Source organism: Myxocyprinus asiaticus, chromosome 4 (assembly GCF_019703515.2).
Source record: "Myxocyprinus asiaticus isolate MX2 ecotype Aquarium Trade chromosome 4, UBuf_Myxa_2, whole genome shotgun sequence".
Classification (NCBI taxonomy): Eukaryota; Metazoa; Chordata; class Actinopteri; order Cypriniformes; family Catostomidae; genus Myxocyprinus; species Myxocyprinus asiaticus.
The window spans coordinates 34,726,206-34,751,889 of NC_059347.1; the positions used below are offsets into that span (position 1 = coordinate 34,726,206).

At 38.7% G+C, this 25,684-nt stretch overlaps 1 protein-coding gene across 3 annotated transcripts; it reads right to left on the reverse strand.

Annotated features, from left to right (window-relative positions):
* Positions 1 to 10,106: 10,106 nt before the first annotated feature.
* LOC127439703 (erlin-2-like) lies at positions 10,107 to 25,133 on the reverse strand. 3 transcript variants are annotated; one of them, XM_051695967.1, is made up of 13 exons: positions 25,042 to 25,133; positions 22,263 to 22,367; positions 22,101 to 22,182; positions 21,977 to 22,023; positions 19,371 to 19,432; positions 19,117 to 19,242; positions 16,311 to 16,384; positions 15,821 to 15,879; positions 13,591 to 13,682; positions 13,385 to 13,474; positions 12,454 to 12,533; positions 11,693 to 11,928; positions 10,107 to 10,968 (listed from the first exon to the last, which is right to left on the reverse strand). In XM_051695967.1, exons 1-12 carry the CDS (start codon positions 25,116 to 25,118, stop codon positions 11,749 to 11,751), a joined length of 1,074 nt encoding a protein of 357 aa, XP_051551927.1. In that variant the 5' UTR covers positions 25,119 to 25,133; the 3' UTR covers positions 10,107 to 10,968; positions 11,693 to 11,748. The 3 variants fall into 3 exon arrangements, with proteins under 3 accessions (XP_051551927.1, XP_051551925.1, XP_051551926.1); XM_051695965.1 differs by having other exon boundaries at positions 25,030 to 25,133; XM_051695966.1 differs by having other exon boundaries at positions 10,107 to 11,928; positions 25,030 to 25,133.
* Between the last annotated feature and the right edge of the window lie 551 nt (positions 25,134 to 25,684).

Below are 25,684 nucleotides of genomic sequence, written 5' to 3' on the forward strand. Positions count from 1 at the left end.
CACAACAGAACATGTATCAACTAACACACCAAGAAATATCACTTCCATTCATTTTCAACACATCTGTTTGTGTGTTTTACTTTAATAAATGTAACTGTTACATAACTTTTATATAAGTGAATAATACAAATAAAATAATAAACCTTATGGGGGGAATCAATAGTGATTGTGAACATCAAAAACACTGATTAATTCTAAACCAAATCAGTTTGAACAGTAGGCTATGCAAAACATTGTTAATATTTATCATTCACAGTTTTTTTAATTATTCATATTAATGAATATTAAGTTAATATAAAAAAAGCTTTTATGAAATATTGTTTATAGTAACTTTTTACTAAAGTGCAAATGCAGAGTTTAAAATGGTTTCAAATTACTAACTGCATCTCTGTATGTTTTATGGGAGCTTAATTCATACCTGATATCTCCTTAAAGGTAAGAGAATAATACTCTTTTTTTAGATCCCCAGTGAGCAGAGACAGATGCCAAAAACATTTTATTTGACACTGTCAGTTCTTTATTGTTGTAGCAATATGCAAGGCTCTCACCTCAGCCAGCAAAGAACTGATTCATACAAGAGTGCCACTTTCACTTACATTAATGCATAGGGTGGTAATTAAAACAACATGGTTAGCACACAACATGGCTGCTGACCTATGGATAAAGGTCAGTTGTTTAGCATGGCATACACAGTAAGTGTAAAAACAGGAAGAAAGGATCATTCATTTAAATCCTCTCTTCTTTTCTGGATGGCCCTTGTTTCATACTCACCACTTCAAGAGCCCAAGGCAACATCTATATGTCTGACTGTCACAGACATTGCTGGACAGTCCCTCGTTTCTGTCTGTTGGTCATGTTTGTGCATGTGTCTGTGTGTCTCTCTCTCCCTATCGTGTGTTGCAGGTGCCACGTGGAGAATGCCAGCTCCGTTGCCAGGACTACAGCTTGCTATTCCACTCATCCCATCATCAGTGGCACCTGCTTCTTATTACCCTTCCCCTATTTATTCTCTCCCTTGTCTTCTGTTATTGTTTTTTGAGTTTGTTAGCCTGTGAGTTTGCTGTGTCATTTCCTGTCTCCAGTTCGTCAGTCAGTCTAGTCTTTTTAGTTTGTTGTTTTTGTCCCTTTAGAGATTTGATTTGTAATTTGGATTCTGTTTTTGTTTGTTTAATAAAAGCTCTTAATTCCCTCTCTGCATTTCTCTTGTTTTTCTAATCAAACATTTGATATATTTAATAATATTCTATTTTAGGCCTACCTAGTCATGGATTTAGTTTGGGCTCAGTGCCAGAGTTGGAGTTGATTCCTTTCAGGGAAACCGGTTGATATTTTCGGACTGTGTTTATTTACTCGACAACTGAACTACACATTTCAGAAGCCTAAGAGCACTAATACAATTTACAAAAGGATTATAAAATGACTGCATCTTAACGATCATTAACCTGACTCTGAGTCTTTTGCAGTCCGTCAGCATCTGTAAATCCACTCTGTATGATCTGTATGAAGCAATCAGACAAGCCCTTCAACACGTCTGCTTTCCAAACCTGTATAGTCTGCCAGTATTTACTTTGGATTCAAATTTTAATCAATGTGCCAAATTTGTGACTGTAAATTGGCAAACAGTAATAACTTCCCCGATGTTACAAACAAGTCTGCAACAAGGAGATGGCAGAGTTGAGTTAGCTTCCCAGTTTACATAAATAAATCAGTATATTGAAGTTTAATTGATCAATGTGCTGCAATTATAAAAGCAAGAATCTAACACTTCTCATTCTCGACATTTTTACACAGTGTTTTAAAACTTTTTGCATAATTTGTTTTAGTTACCCTAGATTTTACACAATTTTACATGAAATTTTTTTTTTTTAAATCAAATAAAAAAGTAAATACATGTATGAAATAAACCAGTACAACAACCTGGATTTTAAAATAAAACTGAAGTGTGTATTGTTTGGACATTTTATTCAGTGTACAAACAGTAGTGGACTATTACTGTACATTCTAATATAAACCTCTTTATAAACAAAAACTCATGGTAACACTTTCTATGAAGCCCATATTTATAATGCATTGTAAAGGCATTATACTACATTCATAATGTCTCATAATACACATTAAAATATGTTATAACTTCTCATAAATAATTATAACTACAGTTATAATACATTATAAGACTTTTCCTATTCATAGTTATACTTGAGTATAATGCATTATAACACAAGAAACATCCCATTTTAACAGAAGTTAATAAAGTTAATGGTATTAGTGCTGTATAATGTACAGTCAAATGTCTTTATGACCCGATCATATTATAAGTGCTCTTTGCCTGCTTTAAGTAGTTACAAAAGCAATATCTTCTTATAAACAGCCATAACATAAACTTGTAACACAACACATTACAAGTCAAGCTTATACAGTTGAAGTTATTATGAAATAAGTCTCCAAATAAGATGCACAAACATTAAATTTTATTGAATAGAGTCCTGTATAGAATCAGTTTGTGTGTTTACATGTGTGATCAACATACATATTTTTCTGATAGAGAGAATTTCTGATATATTTGAACCTTTTAGCTTTATAAGTGTTTTTCGTAATATCTCAAAATTGACACTGAATGTGTGTTATTTTGTATTTTGTGCACATGTAACATATATAAATTCCAGCATGACTTGTAATGTCTTATAACCACTTACAAATATCTTATGGATGTTTATAAGAAGACATTGCTTTTGTCACTTTACTTAAAGCACACCTGTTATATATAACAAATATATATAATACATTATAACTTCTGCAGATAAAATCGGATGTTGCTTGTGTTATAATGCATTATACTCTAAGGTATAACTATGAATAGGTAATTATTATAATGCATTTTAATTGTGGTTACAATTATTTATTACTAATGCATTATTATGCCTTTACAAATCATTATAAATATGAGCTTCATAGAAAGTTTGACCAAACTCATGAGTGATAACAGACAATTTCAATGTAGGTTAAATGGTGCTTTTAAGATTATATACGGTAGTTCTTTGAAATACAGGTGCATCTACTCAAACTTCCCTCAAATTTATCTCATGGGATTGAAGCATTGTGCTTAGGCATGTGCCCATTTAATCTTAGAATGGAGCTATTAATAGTAGGCCTAAATGCCATTCATACTATTATAAATAGTGCAAAGAAAGCTTTGTAGTGAGCTGTTTATTATGAGATATAACTTTTACCTCCTGTTTTTGTTGGGGTTTTTTTTGTTTGTTTTTTTCCGAATCGAAAAAGAATCAAAAACATAAGTCTGGAATCGACTCCTGGAATTGGTTCCATCGATTCCAAAACCAGGAATCGGAATCGGAGTCGATTCCCAAATTTCTGATATCGAACAGTCCTACCAAAATCACATAAGGGCAACATAAAAGTATTCCAGATGACTCTGGTGGTTAAATCCATCTCTTCTTAAGTGATATGATAGGTGTGGGTAAGAAACAGGTTTCTCCTTCTTCTGTTTTTGGTGATTCACATTCACTAATTTTTTTTTTCTTTGTGCATATCACCCCCTACTGGGCAGGGAGGAGAATTTAAGATAAAAAATGACTTAAATATTGATCTGTTTCTCACCCACACCTATCATATCGTGTCTGAACACATGGATTTAACCACTGGAGTCACATGGATTACTTTTATGCCCCCTTTATATGGATTTTGGAGCTTCAAAATTTTAGCACCCATTCACTTGCATTGTATGGACCTACAGAGCTGAAATATTTTGTTCCGCGCTCGAGGTGTTAAGGACATGCTTATTAAAATTATGCCCTTACCCAAACCCCTTATCTAAATCTAACCTGGGGGTGATAACCAGAGGAGAGGCTTATTGACATACCTAGGAGGGAGAAGAAGGCCTTCCATACTCTCGAAGTAAATTGGGGACCACGATCTGAAACGATGTCCTCTGGCAGACAGAAATTCCGGAAGATGTGGTGGAACAGGTCTTCCGCGGTCTCTAGAGCCATGGGAAGGGCCTTCATAAGGAAGGAAGGAAGGTGATGGGAGGATTTAGAGATGGTGCAGTCTGGGCAGTATTGGACGAACCGTATAACCTCACGATCCTTGAGGAGCAAGAGGGTCTGGTGTATTCCTGGATGCCCTGTTCCCAAGGAGGAGTGGACTGCTTCCATGAGTTGTTGACGGAGTGGAGTGGGAATGTAAGTGCGCCTCTCTTGGCACCCCAGAGGAGCAAGTTCAGTGATGGTAGCTTCTGCGATTTGGCCATCCAGGGCCCAGTGGATAGGACTGACTTTCAGGGAAGATGGCAAAATGGTTTCATGAGTAGTAGAAATGGAATCTGTATGTACAGCTGAATGTAGTCGGGAGAGAGCGTCTGCCTTGGTGTTTTTAGACCCTGGATGATAAGTGATGTGGAAGTTGAACCTGGTGAAGAATAATGCTCACCGGGCCTGGTGAGGGTTCAACCAATGAGTGTCCCTTAGGTACTTCAGGTTCTGATGGTCTGTGATAACTTGAAAGGGGTGACGGGAAACCTCCAACCAGTGGCACCACTCTTCACGTGCCAGCTTGAAGCTCCCGGTTGCCAATGTCGTAATTCTGCTCTGCCAGGGATAACTTACGGGAAAAGAAGGCACAGGGGTGTAATTTGGAAGGATTCCCATGCTGCTGGGAGTGTATCGCTCCGACACCAGTGGTGGAGGTGTCTACTTTGACCACGAAAGGAAGGTCAGGATTGGGGTGTACAAGGATTGGTGCAGAAGTGAAGGCACCTTTGAGCCACTGGAAGGCTGCGGATGCAACCAGGACAGGAGTTTTGGATTGGAGCGGAGGAGTGAATTGAGCGGTGCAGTGAGGGTGCTATAATTCCAGCTGAATTGGTGGTAGAAGTTAGAAAATCCGAGGAAACGTTGGAGTTCCTTAATCATGGTCGGGGGTGGCCAAGACTGGACTGCCTGTACCTTCCCTTGGTCCATCTCCACTCCCTCTGGGCCGATGTTGTAGCCCAGGAATTGGACTGAGGGCTGATGGAAGGTGCACTTCTCAGATTTGAGGAACAGATGGTGTTCGCGTAGCCTTTGTAGGACCTGCGTGACATGATGGATGTGTTCCGGGAGACTTCGGGAGAAGATGAGGATGTTGTCTATGTATATGATAACGAAGTGTTGGAGAAATTCTCTGAAGATCTCGTTCAAGAAACTTTGGAAAACGGAAGGGGCGTTGGCCAGGCCATACGGCATCACCAGATATTCATAGTGCCCCGTGGGTATGACGAAGGCGGTCTTCCACTCATCCCCCTTCCGTATCCAGATTAAGTTGTAAGCACTGCGCAGGTCCAGTTTGGTGAACACCGTTGCTCCTCTAAGCAATTCCAGGGCAGCTGGAACCAAGGGAAGGGGATAGCGGTACTTGACGGTGACATTGTTGAGGGCCCGGTAGTCTATGCAGGGTCATAGGCCCCCATCCTTCTTGGCTATGAAGAAGAAGCTGGAAGCGGCAAGGGAAGTGGATGGACGAATGTATCCTTGGGACAGGGCTTCCTCGACGTACTCCTCCATGGCCTTCTGTTCGGGTAGTGACAGCGAGTAAATTCTTCCTCTGGGCAGAGGGGCACCAGGAAGCAGATTGATGGCACAATCCCAAGGTCTGTGAGGAGGAAATTGTGTAGCAAACTGAGGGCTGAAGACATCCTGGCGCCCTGAGTAGGTTGGAGAAATGTTAATCTGACGGTTAAGCAGGGGACTCTCCAACGAGGTTGCAAAGATCTGGGCCGGAGTAGGGCCCCTGGTGGGGACTGTATTTCTCGGCAGTTGGCGAGGGAGGACTAGACATTCCTGAAAGCAGTTAGGACCCCAGGACAGTACCTCACCCGATGTCCATGACAACACAGGGGAATGCTGAACTAGCCAGGGACAATCGAGGATGATTTCAGAAGTCGTGCCATCCAATACCAGGAAGGAGATGGATTCTAGGTGGGTCGCACCCACTCGCAGGTATATTAGAGCTGTCTGGTGAGTGACAAACCCCTTGCCCAGTGGTTGGCCAATTATGGAGTGGACTGGGTTGGTGTTTGGTCAGATGGAGGTGGAGCCGTTTGCAGAGTGTCCGTGAGATGAAGTTGGCTGCAGCACCAGAGTTGAGGAGGGCGGAGACTGTGAAGGAGTAAGTTGCAGACGAGATGGTCACTGTGGTGCTCAAGGGCGAATAGATGGCAGGTGTGGTGGTAGCTGAACTCACCGTGAGTCTTGGAGGACGGATTGGGCATTGGGCAATGTGATGGTCAGCCACGCCGCAGTAGAGAAAGAGATGGGAGCGAATGTAGCGTTGTCATTCAGAAGGTCTCAGGTGAGAGGAGTCTACTTGCATGGGCTCCTCTGATGGCCCAGGGTGATGGCTGGAAGGTACTGAACTGAGTGGAGACTGGGTCTCGCTGGTACGCTCAACCAAACAGGACTTCATTCGATTGGCCACATGTATGGAGAGCTGGATAAAATGTTCCAGTCCCAAACTGTCATTATAAGCAGAGAGCTGAAGCTGGAGAGCTGGTTCCAGTCCCTGTCAATAGATGGTAAGGAGAGCTGGTTCGTTCCATCTGCTTGCAGCAGCCAGGGTTCGAAATTGGAGGGCATAATCTGACACTTGTCATCTGCCTTGGCGGAGTCGATAAAGCTGTCCATGGACCTGAGAGTCCCCAACTGGGTGTCCGAACACCTCCTTGACACAAAAGAATTGTAGGTTTGAATCACAGGGCCATCTTGATTCCATATGGTGGTTGCCTACTGCAGAGCTCGCCCAGAGAGAAGAGATATCAAATATGCCACCTTGGAACATTCCGTAGTGAATCTACCTGGCTGCATTTCCATAGACAATGAACATTGCAAAAGGAAGCTGCTGCAGTCCTCTGCCGATCCAGAGAAGAGCGCTGGTGGCGAAATGGGCATGGGAAGGTGCGTCGAGGAAGATGCGTAAGTAGTGGAAAGCATGGCTGCCGGCGTCTCGCTTGGCTCGTGTTGTGACAATACCGGGGCATTGCTGGCTGCAGCGGTGAGTAATGTTTGTCTCAGTTGATTCACTAATAGATCGATGGTACTTTCTATGGCGTTCTGATCGGCTCTCGCTGGGTTCATATTTCGCTGGTCAAGTTTTCTGTAACGTAGCACACAGACACAGATGGTTGGTTAACCCAGATGCGGGAGTTTTATTGAACACACAGATCAGAGAGCAGTCAGTTTAGTAAGGAAGCAAATTTAGCTTGTAGACAACAGAGTTGGAGATCGCAGGAAGGTTGATGAAGAGTGAGCACAGGAAGTCTCTGGGAGACAAAGGAGCTTTAGAAGGACTTGGATGAAGGTTAGCGGAGAGGAGTTCTGCTTCCGAGTTCAGCTTCATGTTAAAAACAGGGAGAGCTAGTGAGTCTAGGTTTCCTTGCAGAGACTTGACAATGACGAAGTGGTGGAGTGAATATTAATAGTGGAGAATGATGAGCCATGGATTAGGAATAGGTGCAGGCAATTCATAATCAGTGGAGAGAGAGTGGAGTGTGGAATGGGAATGGGAGTCCGGTGTGGATGTGACATATACACTCAACAGCCACTTTATTAGGTATTCCTGTACATCTACTTATTCATGCGATTATCTAATCAGCCATCATGTGGCAGCAATGTGATGTATAAAATCATGCAGATATGGGTCGGGAACTTGTGTTATTGGTGCCAGACGGGCTTGTTTGAGTATTTCTGTAACTGCTGATGTTCTGGGATTTTCACATGCAACAGTCTCTAGAGTGTATAGAGAATGATGCCAAAAACAAAAAACATCCAGTGAGCGGCAGATCTGCGGATGGAAACCCCTTGTTGATGAGAGAGGTCAATGGAGAATGGCCAGACTGGTTTATGCTGACAGAAAGGCTACAGTAACTCAGATAACCCCTCTGTACAATAGTAGTGAGCAGAATAGCATCTCAGAATGCACAACATGTCGAACCTTGAGGTGGATGGGCTACAACAGCAGAAGACCACATCAGGTTCCACTTCTGTCAGTCAAGAACTGAAAACTGAGGCTGCAGTGGGCCTACCATCTGTGTACCTCAACTGAAATCCAGATTTGTCAGGTGATGTTTTTCCAATCATCTACTGTCCAGTTTTGGTGAGCCTGTGCCCACTGCAGCCTCGGTTTCCTGTTCTTAGCTAACAATAGTGGTACCCAGAGGGGTCTCCTGCTGCTGTAGCCCATTCGCCTCAATGTTTGATGTGTTGCATGTTCAGAAATGCTTTGCTGCACAGAACGGTTGTAACGTATGGTTATTTCCTGTCAGCTTGGACCAGTCTGGCCATTCTCCTCTGACCTCTGTCATTAACAAGCCATTTTCGGCCACAGAACTGCCACGCACTGGATGTTTTTTGTTTTTCACACCATTCTCTTTACACTCTAGAGACAGTTGTGCATTAATATCCCAGGAGATCAACAGTTACAGAAATACTCAAACTAGCATATATTTAGTTACCACAAAAATTATTTTCTACTTGTCCCTCCTTTTCTTTAAAAAAAAAAAAAAAGAGAGCGAAAATGGAGGTAACAGTGAGACACTTACAATGGAATTGAATGGGGGCCAATTTTTGGAGGGTTTATACTTGTAACTTTATAAATGCACTTATATTCATTCTTCTGTTAAAATTATTTGAGCTGTAAATTTGTTTAAATCTTAATTTTTACAGGCGTTTTAGGATTTTAGGTTTTGTTGATATTGTCATGGCAAGGATGAAGTAAAACTGGCTAACTTTGGACAGAAGCGGTTAGTAAGTGATTTTATCACTCTAAAATCATGTTTACATGCAAATTGTTTTGTGGCTATACTTTCGAAAAAGTGAGTATTTTAACAAAAAAATTGGGCCCCATTCACTTCAATTTTAATTGTCACTGTGACCCAGATTTTTGCTTTTTTTTAAAGAAAAGGATGGACGAGTCAAAATACATTTTTGTGGTAATCAATATTATGCTAAAAATGCTGTCAATTGAGCTTAACTTGTATTGAACCTGAAACATTCCTTTAATGTTGTAAATATTCCTTAAAATATATGGTTTGTTAAATGCTTATTAAAAACATAATCTAAATAATTCCAAATTGATATAAAACTAGTTGTGACACACTTTATCTGTCAAGCTGCTATTCTCAATATTATTATTATTATAAAAGTCAAAGGTCATTAAAAAAACATCTGTTTTTAGTACTGGACACAGTCTGGGAAGATGAGAGATTGTTGTATTTGTTCATCCACCACCGAACCGCCTTGTAGACCTATGTTTATTTTAAACAATGTCAGTGTTAAAATTAATTAAAAACCTTAGTTATAATTAATTAAACAACACTGAGCATCAAATCAAATCAAAAACATTCTATATTTCTATATTTTCATAGAATTGCAATTTGTTCTCCTTTAACATGATCTCTGGGAAATTTCATAAGACAGAATTAAGCATTTCTAATTTCCTGAAATGTGCTTACTGTGAGATCACAAAGTTGCACTTGGGTGTCTGAAGGAACAGGCAAGTTTACATAGAAATTAGCCAATCAAAACAGGGAAGCAGCTAGTGCAGTCATAACCACACAACCTCCACATACAGTTGTTAACTAGATGGAAAAAGGTTTTGTTAAAAAGGTGCCAGCCCACAAACAAGGTAGTTAATAAAAAAAAAAAGAAGACAGTTGGAGAGGAATACTTGAATCTTGGCCTGCTTTTTTTTTATTATTATTATAAAAAACAAACAAAAAAACAAAAAAAATCTACCAACATTTACAGGTGTATCTCCTTAAAATACTTAACTGCACTTCAATACTTAAATCTGTACACACTGGTTCCTGAGACACTTATGTTAATATTTTTATTTATTTATCTATTTATTTTTTGGAGTCAAACATATCTGAGATGCAACAGGTTATAATTTAACTGAAATATCACTGTGCTGTGACTATAATAATAATAAAAGTTCATTTATAGAAGTTATTTATCATATAATTCATTATACGCATAAAACATACACATAACATAAACATACTTTACTGGTTAATTACACTAAACAATCAATCATACATAAGCATGCCACTTGAATATTATTGAAAACAAAAATTTTATTCTTAATGAGACAGTTCACCCAAAAATCTGTGCCATAGTCACCATACTGTATTTGATTCAGGTGCTGCAAATGAGAGTTGATCAATGATTTGATTTGGGAATGAATGAAAAATTGAATTCCAGTTGACAGAATTCACAATGACAGAATTTTCATTATTGGGTGAATTATTCCTTATGTATTCATGTACAGTACATACTACACATGGGCAAAGGTGAAAACACTTGAGGACATAATGAGACAGTAATTCAACATTTATTCAAAGCAAAGACATGAACAGTCAAGGTCTTTGGGAAGCTCTAATGAGTCTCTGAAGTCCAATAAAAAAACAAATAAAAAAAACCAAAAACAAAACAGGAACAAGATAAAGATATGATTACAAATAATTTGTTCAAAAATTAGTTTTGCTTTTCATCATGGAAACATAAAAAAACCAAACAAACTTGCAGCTTCATTTGGTTTTTAAAGCATTGATGTTAGTCAAACATTGCCATTCCTGACTACAATTGTTGAGGCAAGCTATTGATCCACATATTAATATTTGGAGGTAACAGAATATGATCTTCGTGTGTTACATAATTCAATACACTACCTGGTAACAATTGGCTGTATAAATTATGTAATGGAGCTTCAGTTTAGGGGAACTGGACAACATTCACTGTTTTACTAATGACACACTGACAAACTAAAATTTTTTGAGTATTCCAAGATTCCGGTGTTGAGAAACAGCCTACAGATGTCCTGATCTCTAAAGGCCAACCACAGTGAGTTTGCCAATACAAAGACTCAGTTCTGATGCAGTCAGCCAACACAATGCTCTAATGCCAACTTCTTGAAAATCTAAGGGTGACAGAAGAACTGAGTTAATGAGATCACAGTCCTGGAGTTAACAGAGATCACTACTGTGCACTGGAAAAAGAGGGACATCCTTACAGTTTGTGTCCTGGACTTTGCTTTGGATGAAAGGTTTTCTGCTGATCACATACTAACATTCTGCATACTATTTTATAAAGATATAATACAGTACTCTGTATGTAACAATAAAAGTTGTAGTGTGCTACATGGTTTTTGAATGACCTTATCGTTATGTTGCAGGACCTTATGTTTTTTTGAGGAGCTAGAGAAATAAATGACATTTAAAACCCAACAAATATAGGAGTACCCCTGATGTATGGGTAAATAAGTGTATAATAAGTATATAAATAAGTATAAATACCTCAGTTAAAAAAAGAAATACCCTGCGTATTGTACTATGAGTGCATACAAATAAATGAACATTTCTAAGAATGTCACACCTTTCATCCATTGGGTTCTAAACTCACATTCAAATAAACCACCACATTTCCTTTGCTCTATTCAAAAGTATAACGCTCCATTCAGCCACCACCTGGTAGTGAGCACAGTCAGCAGGGTGTGCTTAACACCTGTTTAGACATGGGTGTAGTGTTTTTGCCCGACTGACACTGTACCATGTTAGTTTACTGAAGTGGTCCCTTGGTTTCAGCTGCATTTATTGTACCAAAGCAGTCTGTTGACTGGCCTTTAGTCTATGCTCTTCCATTACCTGTTCATTTATCCATAATTTCAGTGCTACAAATTTGCTTTCGGTCCCCTTTCTTGTCATTCCAAGTCCAGTATCCCCTCTGAGAGGACATCTATGGCTTTGGAGGCAGCTGAGTAGGAACTTCCTGGTCCTGAATCCATAAACATGTGAGGGATCTCACTTCCAAAGTAAATCTTACTATTAGCAGCTATTGCCTTAAATTTCATCAGCTGGAGATATTCAGGAGTCAGTTTCAGCTGAGAGGAGAGGAGAGAAGAACATGTAATATCTCATATAATAATTAGCACAGGATAATCCAGCCTGGTCTCGTGAAATTTACGTGAGCATTGCAACGTTTTTGCAAAACTGAAATTACGTGCTTCATTCCACGTTGTGTTTCAAAGTGAAATGTCCAGCGGGGGGGTGCCAAACCCAAGCAAAAGTAGGTGAGTCTGTAATACAAGTGTTAAAATATATCATTTTTAAATCATGCATTAAAGTAAAAGTGTTTTGTTATCATAACATAGCGGGGGGTGAATAATAGAGTGAAAAATAAGTTTTTATAAAGTCATAATCAGCAATTGTACTCGTGATTTGTCTGACAATGAATAAATTGCACAGTTGTTGTAGCGCCTCGTTTTCATTTCACCAGGAAACTGCAGTGAAACGTAGAGAGCGGCAGGTAAAAGTCAGTTTGCAAAAATGTTTGTAGAGTAACGTTCATTCTATGAGGCCAGGTTGCGATAATCGGGAGCAATTTTGGAAATACTGTGGTAATTTACCTTATTGGCCTCAGCTGCTCTCTGTGCTGTGTATAACTCTGCATCTGCCTTTGCTCTTTGCCTAGCAAGGAAAGCACCATCTATAACATCAGAGAGACAGAAAGAGAGGAAAGGAGACAACTGAGAGAGCAAAATGAACACCACAAAAACCACAGAAACATTCATCTGTTTTAGAGCAGGATTTCAGTACTTCTGCCTCGTACAGTTCCCTTGGAAACTCACATTCAGAACTGAGTGATGAAGGACATGTCAATAGCATTTTAAATTCATTGTCATTGAAAATTCACTCTAACCATCCCATTTCACATTCATCAGAGAATACAGCTGCAATCGAAATTATTCAACGCCCCAAAACAGTAAGGATTTACAAAGGTAAGCTTTTCTGATGACCCAGAATTGTTCAACTTTACATCTATAACAGTTGAGAGACACATTCAAAGTCAGAGTGTGAATATATAACCTAATATTTGTAAATAGCAGGATTTTTTAAAAATACAGCCATGTCATAATTATTCAACCCCTATTGCATGTAGCTGTTTCTTAAATATGTAAGGTTTAGGGTTAGTGGTTAGTGGTTCTCACTCTCAATGGGGCGCGTGGTTGTGATAAGTTGTGCGTGGCTCGCGGAGAGTAGCATGAGCCTCCACATGCAGAGTCTCCGCTGTGTCGTGCACAATGAGCCACGTGATAAAATGCGTGGATTAACGGTCTCAGAAGTGGAGGCAACTGAGACTTGTCCTCCGCCACCCGGTTTGAGGTGAGTAACCGCGCCACCATGAGGACCTACTCAGTAGTGGGAATTGGGCATTCCAAATTGGGAGAAAAGAGGATAAAAAAAGAAAAGAAAAAAAAAAAGAAAAAGGAAACAGGGCACAATGGAATGTAAGTAAGGGACACTGAATTACACCAACATAAATACATGTAAACCTACCTTCAATTTCTGATATCTTTTTCTCGGTTTCTTTTTCCATTACTTTCTGTTCAAAATTGATTTCAGACACCTGAGCCACCTTCTCTGCCTCTGCAGGCAAGAAGAGGAGGCAGAGCACCATACTGTTACTTTTATTTGAGCAATAACTATAATTATTAATAATTATAATCTAATCCACACAACCAAAGAATAACATGCAAGTTCACCGATGACAGCTTTTTTACTCTCCGTCTCTGCCTCCTTCTCTACCACCTTTTGGGTCTGAGCTGCAATCAGTAACTTTGTCCTCTCACTCTCCCTGAGAGATGCACATGAACAGAAATAGAGAAAAAGAGAGGGAGAAAGAATACACACAATAAATTTAGTTAAAATGTGGTCACTAAATGTGTCTAAACAAACATTTCAATAGATGATTATTCACTGACAAAGCATTCTCACACTAGAACCGACACAGAATGAGCAGCTACGTTGTTACCCATTTTGATCAATGAAGGGATAGTTCACCCAAAAATAAATATTTTGTCATCTTTTCCTGATCGTCATGTTGTTCCAAACCTGAAAGACTTTACTTTCTTCTGTTGAACACAAGAGAACTTTTGAAGAATGTTTATGTTGCTCTTTTTTCCTCGTACATGAAACACGTGCAGAACCATTTTTGTGTGTAAAACGTTAGTTGGTATGAACAAAATTCACACCTGCTCCTGACCACGTGTAAATCACGTGTAAAAAAATCAGCTCTACAAAAAAAAAAAAAAAAAAAAGAATGTTTTGTGTTCTTTCAGGCAAACTTTCATGCAAACTGCCATGACTACATTTTAATGGAAGTGAATACATATATACATAGACCTTTTTCACAGACTGTGATGATGCGTTTCTGCCTTATTTAGCAGCGTAAATCTAGCAAACTTTTTTGTATGATGTTTTAAACTATTGAGTGTAAATTTGGAATTTGGAATTTGTTTTAAAAAATGAATTACCATAGCTGCGAGGGGGTTTCTATTACAGCTATTGAGAGAGTGACAGTAAATTTGGCATCTACTTCCATCTGACTGTCTTAATCCACAGCTCTCTATTTGTTTTTTTTCTTCTGGAAAGTCATTCAAATGTAATAGTGGAATTTTACTTTTGCTCTTGGAACAAATGGGCAAGTAAAAATAATATTTGCTGTGGTCTCTTATTCACTCCAATTTACTGCTGTCGAAGTTTACCCTGCAATCGTTTACTTCAGCGTTCCAAAACCCGGTGTGAGAAAAAGGTCTATTCACTCAATTGAAAATGTTTCTTTGATGCTTTCATTTATTTCTGCAAAGTATATCGTTTATTTCCAACTGTGCTTCATACATTTTATTTTGTTTTTCCCGCAGAAGTGCTTGGCATGGGGTGAAAAGTTTGTGGGAAGACACAGTTTGTGTTTGATACTCTCTTCATGACTGGTCTGACAGATATCATTTGATATGCGGTCTATAATTTAGGATTCATAGTTCAATTTAGGCATCGATAAATTGCATTCAGTAGATAACGTATGTTCAATGCTAATGCTGTATAACCTATAAATCAATACATGTCGCAGACAGGTGTGTACAATGAAAACAAAAAATGGAAAAAAGCCTGCATACTGTTGTAGGTTGCAGATTGTGGCAAACAGAGGAGGGCGGGGCCGGGCCGTGATGACACACGCCCGGCCCCTAATCAGGCTAATCAAGCCCACGAGAGGAATAAAGGCGGCCGGAGGTGGCAGAGAGAGAGCTACAGGTAGCTGCCCTGTATGCGTTTGTGTTATATGTTTTTTGCTTTAAGTTAATTATGAAATGATTATTTATATTGTCAAGCCAGTTCTCGCCTCTTCCTTTCCCTTCTACCCCGTTACACAGATCTTTCATAATTTACAGCATTTTGGTCAATGAATAGAACCAGAGAACATTAATGGTGGTGGACATACTCCAGCTGGCATGTTCTGAACATGTTTTACACTTAAGCTTCATGCGATTTTTATTGACCTCATGGAATGTTTGATTCAAAAAAGAGCCTCTGATGACTACAAAAACATGTGATGACAATAAGTTCCTTACTTTCTTTGAGACGCAATTGTGTTTGCTAAATCAAAATGCTATGATGTGAATGCCCTTTATTCATAAAAACATTTTCACTAGATGCTAAAAGCATTTTCTAGCAAGTCCGGTGCCTTCTTGGTATTTTCAATGGACGTGGATTAGGATAATTGTGAATAAATGTGCACACGCCCCATATTTACAAATGTTTGGAATTCACTAACATATACACAGTGTTCCAAAGAAGGAAAGTCCTATGGTTTTGGAACAACATAATGGTGAGTAAATAATGACAGAATGTAGATTTTTCGGTGAACTTTCCTTTAAAACTGCTATTACTTGTATTTTGCTTCAACAGGCCTATTGCAAAGTGAGCTCATTAACTCACGTTAGTTCATAGTTCCTACGAATGCTTTCTGGAATGTTTGGTTTGGTAACACGTACTGCCTGCATATGAGGGAGAGGAAGAGAGAGAGAGAAGGAATAAAGTAAGAGATGTATTCATATTTTTTAATTGGCTGGGTTTTTAAAAGCTTTGCTTTATGTCCAGAAAAACTCTGAGCTTGCTTGTTCAGCACCAGATGGATTTGATCAAAAATGTAATCCTGCCAAACCAAACCTAAATATAGCACGAGAAAGACACATCAACAAATACACAAAGAGGTCATATTCAGTTTAGTCTCAGTTTCAGAAAAAAGTGTCTTTTGTGCTTTTATACAGTAGTTAATAATAATAATAATAAAATAAGGTTATTTTTCCTAAATTTATTTTTCTGTTTTGCTAAGCCCTACTTGTCACCTATGTATTATATGGATTGTTATTGACTAGAATGGAAGGGAAAAATTATGAATGGATTGACAATATCTGCTGAATCCCACCTGAATGATGAGGCCAGGTGCCATGCTGGTCAGATCCTGCTGCAGGGTGAGCTTTAGATTTTCATGTATTTGATCTAAAAAAAAAAAAAACAAAGAAAAAAGATGTAAATTTATCAATATAGGCCAAACTCATCAATTAGACTGAATCACAATGTACTATGTACAACTGCATATAAAACAACAGCTGAGAAGCTTTCAAAAGGTAATTTAAGTATGAAATCTAAAGCAAATTGTTTTTTTTTTTCTCCACATGGCAAAACTCTCAAAAATGCATTTATGGATGTCAAGAAAATGTAAATGAACTACTGTAAGAAGTTTCATTATGCCAAAGAAGTGAGTTAACTGAAAGATTTCTATTTTCTAATTCAAAAATTATGCAACCCTTCCCTGGTGTGGCGGAATGATCCACCCCTCCGGCTCATCATCATCGCCCTGCCTCTTAGGGCCGCCCTTCAGCCAGGCTCACGACGGGAGTTAGGCGGGAGAGCAAGAAGAGGTGCATAATTAATAAGCCTCATTTGGTCAGCGGTGAATGAAGCACACCTGATGGGGATAATGCTTCATCACCGCTGTCTTTAAAACCCAGAGCGAACCTCTCCTCGGGGAGCTGGCTTCAAACCTCCACGTGTGCACACACTGGCATCCTCGCACGCCCAGGACCAGAGCTGGGAGGGTTCGGAACTGGACGAGATGGTGTGCTGCCGGACCCGCTCTTTGGACCCCCCGGACACGTTATTGAGTCACCGGGGATGAACAGCTCACGTTGCCACCGGCGGGATAGATGCCGGGCCGCCTTCTCCTCACGCTTGCCGCGGGCCTGGCCAGGCCGCCAGTGACACCGCCGCCCCTCGCGTCGTGGACTTTGGAGGGGAGCGTGAGCGGCCAACTGATCCAGCCCGTGCCTGGGCTATCCTATGGACACTACCCCGCCCTTCACGGAGCCCCGTTCACTGCGAGGATTCCAGATTCCCCCTTTATTATGAACACTATTCCCCTTGGACACTTTACATTTATTATTGTTTCCAATAAATGCCTCTCCGAGGCTTGACGCCACAGGACACAGTCCTGTCTCTTGCTCACCCTGCCACACTGGAAATACAAGTAGTATCATGACCACTAGGGCTGTAAGCACCATAGATGTTTTTTAATGACCAATTCTAGCATTTTGCACTTATATTTTTGGTTCCCACCAATGTTTGGCTGCATCCTTGGACATGACATTCCTCTTCAGCAAGCAGAAAAAGATAAAGTACTAAGAAAAAACCAACAGGAAGAAATTTCGCCATAAGTGTTGTACTATCTGTAAGAAGGGTACAAGTTAAGTCTGGTTTAGTCAGTCAACAAGGTTTGGACTACATGGTTTATTTACAGTTTAATCAACATATATTTTGAAAAGGTGCATTTTAAACTTGTGCCAGCAGTTCTAACAGTATATACTGTATATTGTAACTACAGCTGGGTATTGATACAGATTTCCAGATTCGATTAAATTCAGATTGACAAGCTCTTGGTTCGTTTTGATTCATATGGGTATATTTCAGTTATAATGTCTCTTTTGCTGACATATGAAAGAAGCAAATTATATTTTATTAGTTTTTCGTCATTTTGGTCACATTTTGGCTTTTTCTTTTTTGCCTTTTCTCCCCAATTTGGAATGCCCAATTCGCATGCGCTCTAAGTCTTCATGGTGGCGTAGTGACTCGCCTCAATCCTCAGTTATTTTTTTTTTACATTAATTTGCTGAACACGTGCTAAAACCAGTACTGTTTCTTTAACAAAACTGCCATTTCTGTTAAGAGCATCTGTAGATGAGCACATGTTCACAAGAGAGGACTCTGGTGGCTTTATCTCATCTGTGCTATGCATGATTACAATAAAAAAGATATATTTTTTTATCAACAACTGACAATAGAGAACATAAAGTGTATTAAAAGACATTATTCAATTACAATGGGTTGCGTGGATTTCATTTTTAGACACACATTACACAGAACAACTTTTACTCTCAACATGCAGTGAAAGGATCTCACTGCTGAATACTCTACCACTATACTACACAATCACCCAGTCAGTTGCCAAATATTACAATTTTGGTGTCATAGCAGGAAATTTGGTTGCATATGCAAGTGACTTCATCTCTTGTAGTGGAAGGTTGCACATAGAGTAAAAGATTAATCTTGGGATTTAAGAATCAATATCAAAATCGTTCAAATGAAGATCGCCATGCATTCGAAAATCAATATTTTTACCCACCCCTAATTGTAACAACTATACTATGGATCTTAGTCAGAGTGGCCCATATTTAATTTTTGATGGGAATGGAAACAAGGCTATGAGGGTTAAAATTTACAGTAGATGGAAAAACTCTTGAGAAAGTTAGATATTATCTAGGACATTTATACAGTATTATACAATGCATGGAATTGAAAAGACTGTAAGTCTATGCCTCATAGCCTTAAAATAATACATCCATATTAAAAATGGCACTCTTCTGAATAAATCTACACAAATAATAATTAAAGAAATGTTCCAGGTTTAATATGAGTCAAGCTCTTGCCAAAGAAAATATATTTGTCGCTTAGATTCCCGCACTTACAGAGGAATTCTCTGATCCACTGCACAAGGCATTGAATGTCAATAGAGTTTAACTTATAAGGAACATTCCTGAAATTCATTAAAAAGAGAGCTACGGAAAAGGCCTTTGACAAGCACTATGGGTTTTAAAGCAGGGAAATCTTAACAAGCTTACGAGTTTCTAAATCATCAAATTTGGCATCATGAAGTCCGTGGCTGGGTCAACACTTACCGAATAGACCTATGTAGACCTCCTGAAGTGAGTGCACACTACAGAACTGATTCAGCTCATGGTGAACTTTGTTGAAAATCAGGGCTTTGTCGTAGTCGGCAGTGAAGTTTCTTACAATGTCATACACTGCGGCAGAGGGGAAGATGATGTAAGAGAGGAAATGGAACTGATGAGATGAACAGGGAAGATAAAAAAATAAATAACTTTCACAGTTCTACACTGGACAACTATAAATAAGAACAAAGCCTTTTTACCTGCTGATGGTATAAGGTAGTTCATCACCTCAATGCGATCAAAGTAGATCATTACACCTCCACTGCAAGCCAAAAAATGCCATAAATGAATGTGTGTGAAAATCCATACAAAAAAAGAACAAATGAAGATGTAAATTTCATGTGGGGTTGCCCTGACTTCAGAAAGAAAGCAACGGCACTTATCTCAGAGATGACCAGCACTAACAGACATTAGTGAGCATTAAATCAAATTCGACCCAACAGCCTTATAGCTATTTAGCCAATTTTTATTTATTTGCAAACTTACATTCAGATCTGGCTACATTTTGCTATAGAACACCGACTTCTCACAATCCAATCAATTCCTGATGGATAAAATCAAGATTTTTCTCATTGAATCCCTGTTTCACTCAGAAATACAAGTATGTCACATTACAAAATTAAAATGGGTTGTGAACGGGGATTTAGATTGATTTTGGTGAGTCCGACAGCACTGGGATACTTCAAAATTTATTCAAACTTCTTGTTTGTGGCTTTCCAAATGATTGTGGGGATTTTGATTAATCATTAATTTTGATTTCATTCAGTGATTCGTTCAGTGACCATTTCTGGAGATTGCATATGTATGCCAGTAGGTGGTGACAAATGAGCATCTTTTATGTAATGAATGAGTGAGTACTGTACAGAGACAGTTTAAGGCGGTGTCTCACTAGCTGATTTTTCCAATGATTTTCAGGTGTTAGCTTCATTAACATAATCACCGTCCAGAAGAGGGAGACAGAGTGTGCATTAGCATCTCTAAGTGGGAGGTGTTAATCACTTGACTGTTGGGACTCCCTGCTGAGTTAATGGCTTCAAAGACTGAAAAAACACATCCATTTTGTTAGAAAAAATCATTCTGTCACTGAGGCACGGTTTTGTGTTCTCATCAAGTGACCAATGAGCTTCTTCTTTTACTCAAGAACGGACAAGACGTCAAGCTGATGTGAATGGTTTCATCGCACTCAGATTCTGTCAACGTGCTTTTTTCTTGCACTAAAATCAGTCACAACAGTCTGTTTTTATTGGATGCATTTCTTTACTCACTGAAAGCTGCATGTGGACATGCATTCTATGACCTTTTACATTTAATACTTGGGTCTTATATTATTTTATATAACGTAAACATAATCTTTATATTTATATATAGCTTTTGATTATATAAATATATTGTAGTCTACATTTATATAACATTATGTATAAATATGCATACCTTACAAGTTTGTACTTTTGTTTAATTTTAGTTCATGGTGCCTTAATATACTTTTGAATAGTTCACTTTCTACCAAATGACACAAATTTGTTGCCCAGCTCTTTGCACAACGTGACAATAAATGTGTAAAAGAAAAGGATGCAATTTCTTTTAGCACGTCTTTAACAAACAACCAAACATAGTAGATGCTGAAGACTCTTGGAGCAATATTGAAAAATACCTGTATATTCAAAAGCTTCAGGTTGATTGGCTGTGAAAATTGGGGGTGAGAGTGAAGCGTTGAGAAAAGTCAAAAGCAGTCGTTAAGTGTGACACCTTCCCTCCATTTTTAATTGGTAAGTGTGACAGGCTCACTAACTACGAAGGCAAGACCAGCAAAAACAGTCACTAAGTGTGACACACCCCACCCAAATTGAGTTATTCTGAGTCTGCTAGCGTGGAGCCAGCTTTAGTAGAGAAGGACAACTGGTACAACTGGAACGGCCAATGGATGTAGATAAGGAAGTCCTGCCTTACAGGTAAAAGAGCCAATCACCTTTTAGTTACAGACATTCCCTGTAAGTCGACTCGAGAACGTGCATGTGCATTAGCTGAACCAGTTTGAGAAACAGTGTTTTTTAGCATGATCTGAGCTAAAGAAGCACTATTTATGAAAGCATTGTTGTCAGACTTTACTGCTGATTTTAAATATGTTCTTTGATCATAATCTTGACCAACCATTTTGGAGATTTCAGTCTTTTCCCATTCAAGTAATAGAAGCTGTACTTTTGCCACATGTTTATTGAAAATAGCTGCCCAGCTTTCCCAGGGGCGTTCCAAAGATGGCCGCCGAGTGGACTGACTTGTCTTGAAAGGGACTTTGATGAGTATGAGTGCAGTGCAGAGAGAAGAGTTGTGCATGATAATTTGGCTTCTTTTTGTACTATTTTAGCTGGCAGAGAAAAAAAATACATGATCTCACTGGCAATTTTTGTCTGAAATGTAAGTTATTTAATATTATTGACTTGTTTGTTGAACTGTACAGTAGAATAAATGCAATATCACACTCGCATTCATGCTGTTGTTCTGTATATCAGCACGTGTTGGCACGTATCAACATGTATTTCACTCAATGTGTTTAAGCACATGCACTAGCCCAAATATTTATTTAAAAAGAATCAATAGTCTATCAATAATCTCTGATGTTTAGATACTATGCTGGTCAAACATCTTCTCAATATACAAACTCGTAGACTCGTAGAGTGTTCACCAAACTGTAATTTTGCTATGTCGCAAAAGTGTTTGCATGCGTATGAAAGAAAATGTAAGCAACACAAAGTATTGTCACCACACCTTTAGCTTTTAGAAGATCTGATGCATTAACAATCAACATTACCTTGTGCCACATGGAACATTCTTTACTTCATCTGTTTGTAAGGTTGTCTGCAAGAAAAGAGATCCTGTAAGATACAGAAAACTTTAAGTTTGGCTATACTGCTCTCTGTTAGTCTGTCTTTCACCTGTACAGACTTGAATGTCGTAATAAACGGAAGCATCAGATGAAATCCAGGACCGCTGGTGGCAGTCAGCAAAGCTCCACCCCTAATAGAAGAGAAGCATCCTCAGCATCGGCTTGGTTTTGCTTCTGGAAGCATTTTATTGGAATATCTTGAGCAACTGACCTGTAGTAAACACCCACATGTCCTTCTTCAATCTTAAGAAGAGCAGAAAACACAGCAGCTCCTCCTATGGCGAGGATCACGGAGGCAACTGCTCCCAAAGTCATCCTGAAAAATAAAGAAATAGATTTACCAAAGAACAGGATTTACATTGTTTATAGTGCATCAAAGGAAGGGTCATTCTTGTGGCCTTTTGTATATTTTATATGGTGTGAATCCCAGTGTGAAAAACCAAGACTGCAGTTCTCTCTCATGACAGATTGGAAGAGCATGTGGAACTTAGTTACATTGCTGAGACTTTGCTTTTTAGAGGTTTGAGTGAAACATGCAACTGTTTGTTTTATTTAGCATGACTGTATATTTGTGATAACCGAAAACTTATCTGATTTAACCAGCACTAGAGGGTGCAAAACTCGTGTTAAAAGGGTTTTATAGAAGGTAATGACAGACAAGAAGTCTGAATTCAGCCACAATTGTTATTAAGTGCATAACATGAGTGTAGATAAGCTAAATTGGCTTACAGATGCCGGTGTTACGGTTCAAATGGTTTTCATGGTAACTGGTGACCTTCTTCTGTTTTACACCAGATGTGAACGACCGGCCGCAGATTTGTCGATTCTGAAAATCATGCTTCTGACTCAATATTTTGATCTCCATTAAATGTAAACTTACTACATGATGCTGGCATCCTTGTACAGATTAAAATAAGTGGTATTATTAGATCAAACGGCAGAAGTACGCAAGGTTAAAAATAAATAAATAAATAACCAAGGTAGGAGATTCGAACTCGGCCATCAATAATATGATCATACGACACTTTAGTACACTTTTTATTAAGCTACTAGACAACGACAATTTAAAGGGGCATCTTTGTATTCACATGAGTGTGTGTTCGGTGTGAAATGGTGCATATAATCCAGCAGTGTGTCCATGTTAACTTGTGCCTCAGTTTACAAGCTGATGGTCTTGTCTGATTTGTATTCACATGAGTGTGTGTGAAATGGGAGCCAGCTGGTAGGTAGCTGTGCAGTATGTAAACCTCACTCCCCTTGTCTCAAGAGGCACACTAGCGACTGATGCTAGGGGCTGTAGCCTTTAGCCTCCTTGTTAGTGTGCCCACCTCCCACACCAGAGATTCCGGTTCAAATCCCACTCGGAGTGGGCCGAGCAGGACTGGTTTCAGTGGTGCCGTGACCCGGATGGGAGTGAGGTTTGGGGGGGGTAAGTGTAACAGGAGCCAGCTGGTAGGTAGCTGTGCAGTATGTAAACCTCACTCCCCTGTCCTCAAGAGGTACGCTAGAGGCTGTAGCCTTTAGCCTCGTTAGTGCACCCACCTCCCATGTCAGAGATGCCGGTCCCGTTCGGAGCAGGTCGAGCAGGACCGTTTACATATGATTGGTGTGAAATGGTGCATATAATCAAGCAGTGTGCCCATGTTAATTTGTGCTTCAGTTTACAAGCTGATGGTCTTGTCCGATTATGACATCATTTTCTCGTTGAAATGCTACACCCAAATATTATGCGATATAAAATCAATCAGCAACTGAATGAACAAACTTCCAACATTAATAAAGCCATACTGAGTTTGTTTGTTATTAGTGTGGACATATGATCAGTAGGCTTAGGTCTAAATAGTGATATTAATGTAGATCAACATCATAAAATCAAAAAAAAAAAAAAAAAAAAGTAGCCAACAAGTAGTCAAATTGTTTACTTCACTGTCATTTCAGCATTTGATGAAATGGTTTGTCATGTTGGCATGCAGTAGGTTATTGTGTCTAATAGTGTAACTAACTGTAGCAGACTGCAGACTACCAGACTATAACTATTTGTTCAAACTGCAAAAAGAGGGGTTAATTAATTTTATAATCGGATAAACTTTCAAAGCTCTGACGGGCTTGTGGTGACGTTCTACACATGAGCAGTGGGTAAGTACATTGTGTCGATATTTATGTCTGTCGATATTTATGTCTGAATATATTCATTGATATAGATTGTTGTTCATTCAATTACTGATTGATTTTATGATATCGCATAATATTTGGGTGTAGCGTTTCGACGAGAAAATGACGTTCATATTTCAAACAATATCATAATCAGACAAGACCATCAGCTTGTAAACTGAGGCACAAGTTAACATGGACACACTGCTGGATTATATGCACCATTTCACACCGAACACACACTCATGTGAATACAAAGATGCCCCTTTAAATTGTCGCTATCTAGTAGCTCAAATAAAAAGTGTACTAAAGTGTCGTATGATCATATTTTTGATGGCCAAGTTAGAATCTCCTACCTCGGTGATTTATTTATTTATTTTTAATCTTACGTACTTCTGCCGTTTGATCTAATAATACCACTTATTTTAATCTGTACAATGATGCCAGCCTCGTGTAGTAAGTTTACATTTAATGAAGATCAAAATATTGAGTCAGAAGCATGACTTTCGGAATCGACGAATCTGCGGCCGATCTGGTGTAAAACGGAAGAAGGTCACCAGTTAAACCGTAACACCAGTTTTTTCTTCTTCTAGTAAAACAAAGTGATCGATACAGTTTTGCTAATCTGTTCCTGTTACGCCAAAATTCCTAACCAGAACAAGAATCACTTAATACAGTCGTCTGACATCTGCAAGACTAGCTGCTACAATCTAACCTGTAGAAAGCATGACTAGCTAGCTATAAAAATATGTACATTCAAACAACATAAATAAGATACGCTGTGAACATTAACTTTATTAATTAATGTGAACTAAATGAGATGTTACCTAAGTACGTACTGTAACTCCTTCGTAATGTTCGGTGAAGACACCAGCGATGAGAAAATACAGTGACGCTTTTGTGCGTCTGACGTCATCACAGTTATGCAGTTTTGGTCAACCCACTTTTCAGTGTGGTTCGAGCATTGTACCACTAGATGACGACAAATACATTCCTAAAAGAAGATTGTGACAGCGAAGTGAAGATAGATCCATAGAAAAGTACAGTGTGCTGTTTTAACTATGCAAAACTCATCTTCATTACACTTTTTGAACTATGTAATCTTCTAATGCACAGTAACACTTTGTTATTCCCACCATTCACCGACTCATTGATACTATTTGAGAAAAATAGACGTGATATTAAGAAAACATTATGTTTTTTTAATTAAATAATTGGCTTTTATTTGTTATTGTACTGTGGCCAAATCATTTTATTAAAATGTCAAGTGAGAAATAGTTATTATTGGTAAATTAGTGTGAAAATAATTATTATCAGTAATGCTAACTATTGTTCCAAATTCAAAGCAACTTTACAGGAAATATATATTATAACCAGTGTGCAAGCAAAGAACAACAGTGATGATGAAACAATCCCTAGAAATATACAATATACCTGTACATATGTATATATTCATTGCAATATATAAACATATATACTTTG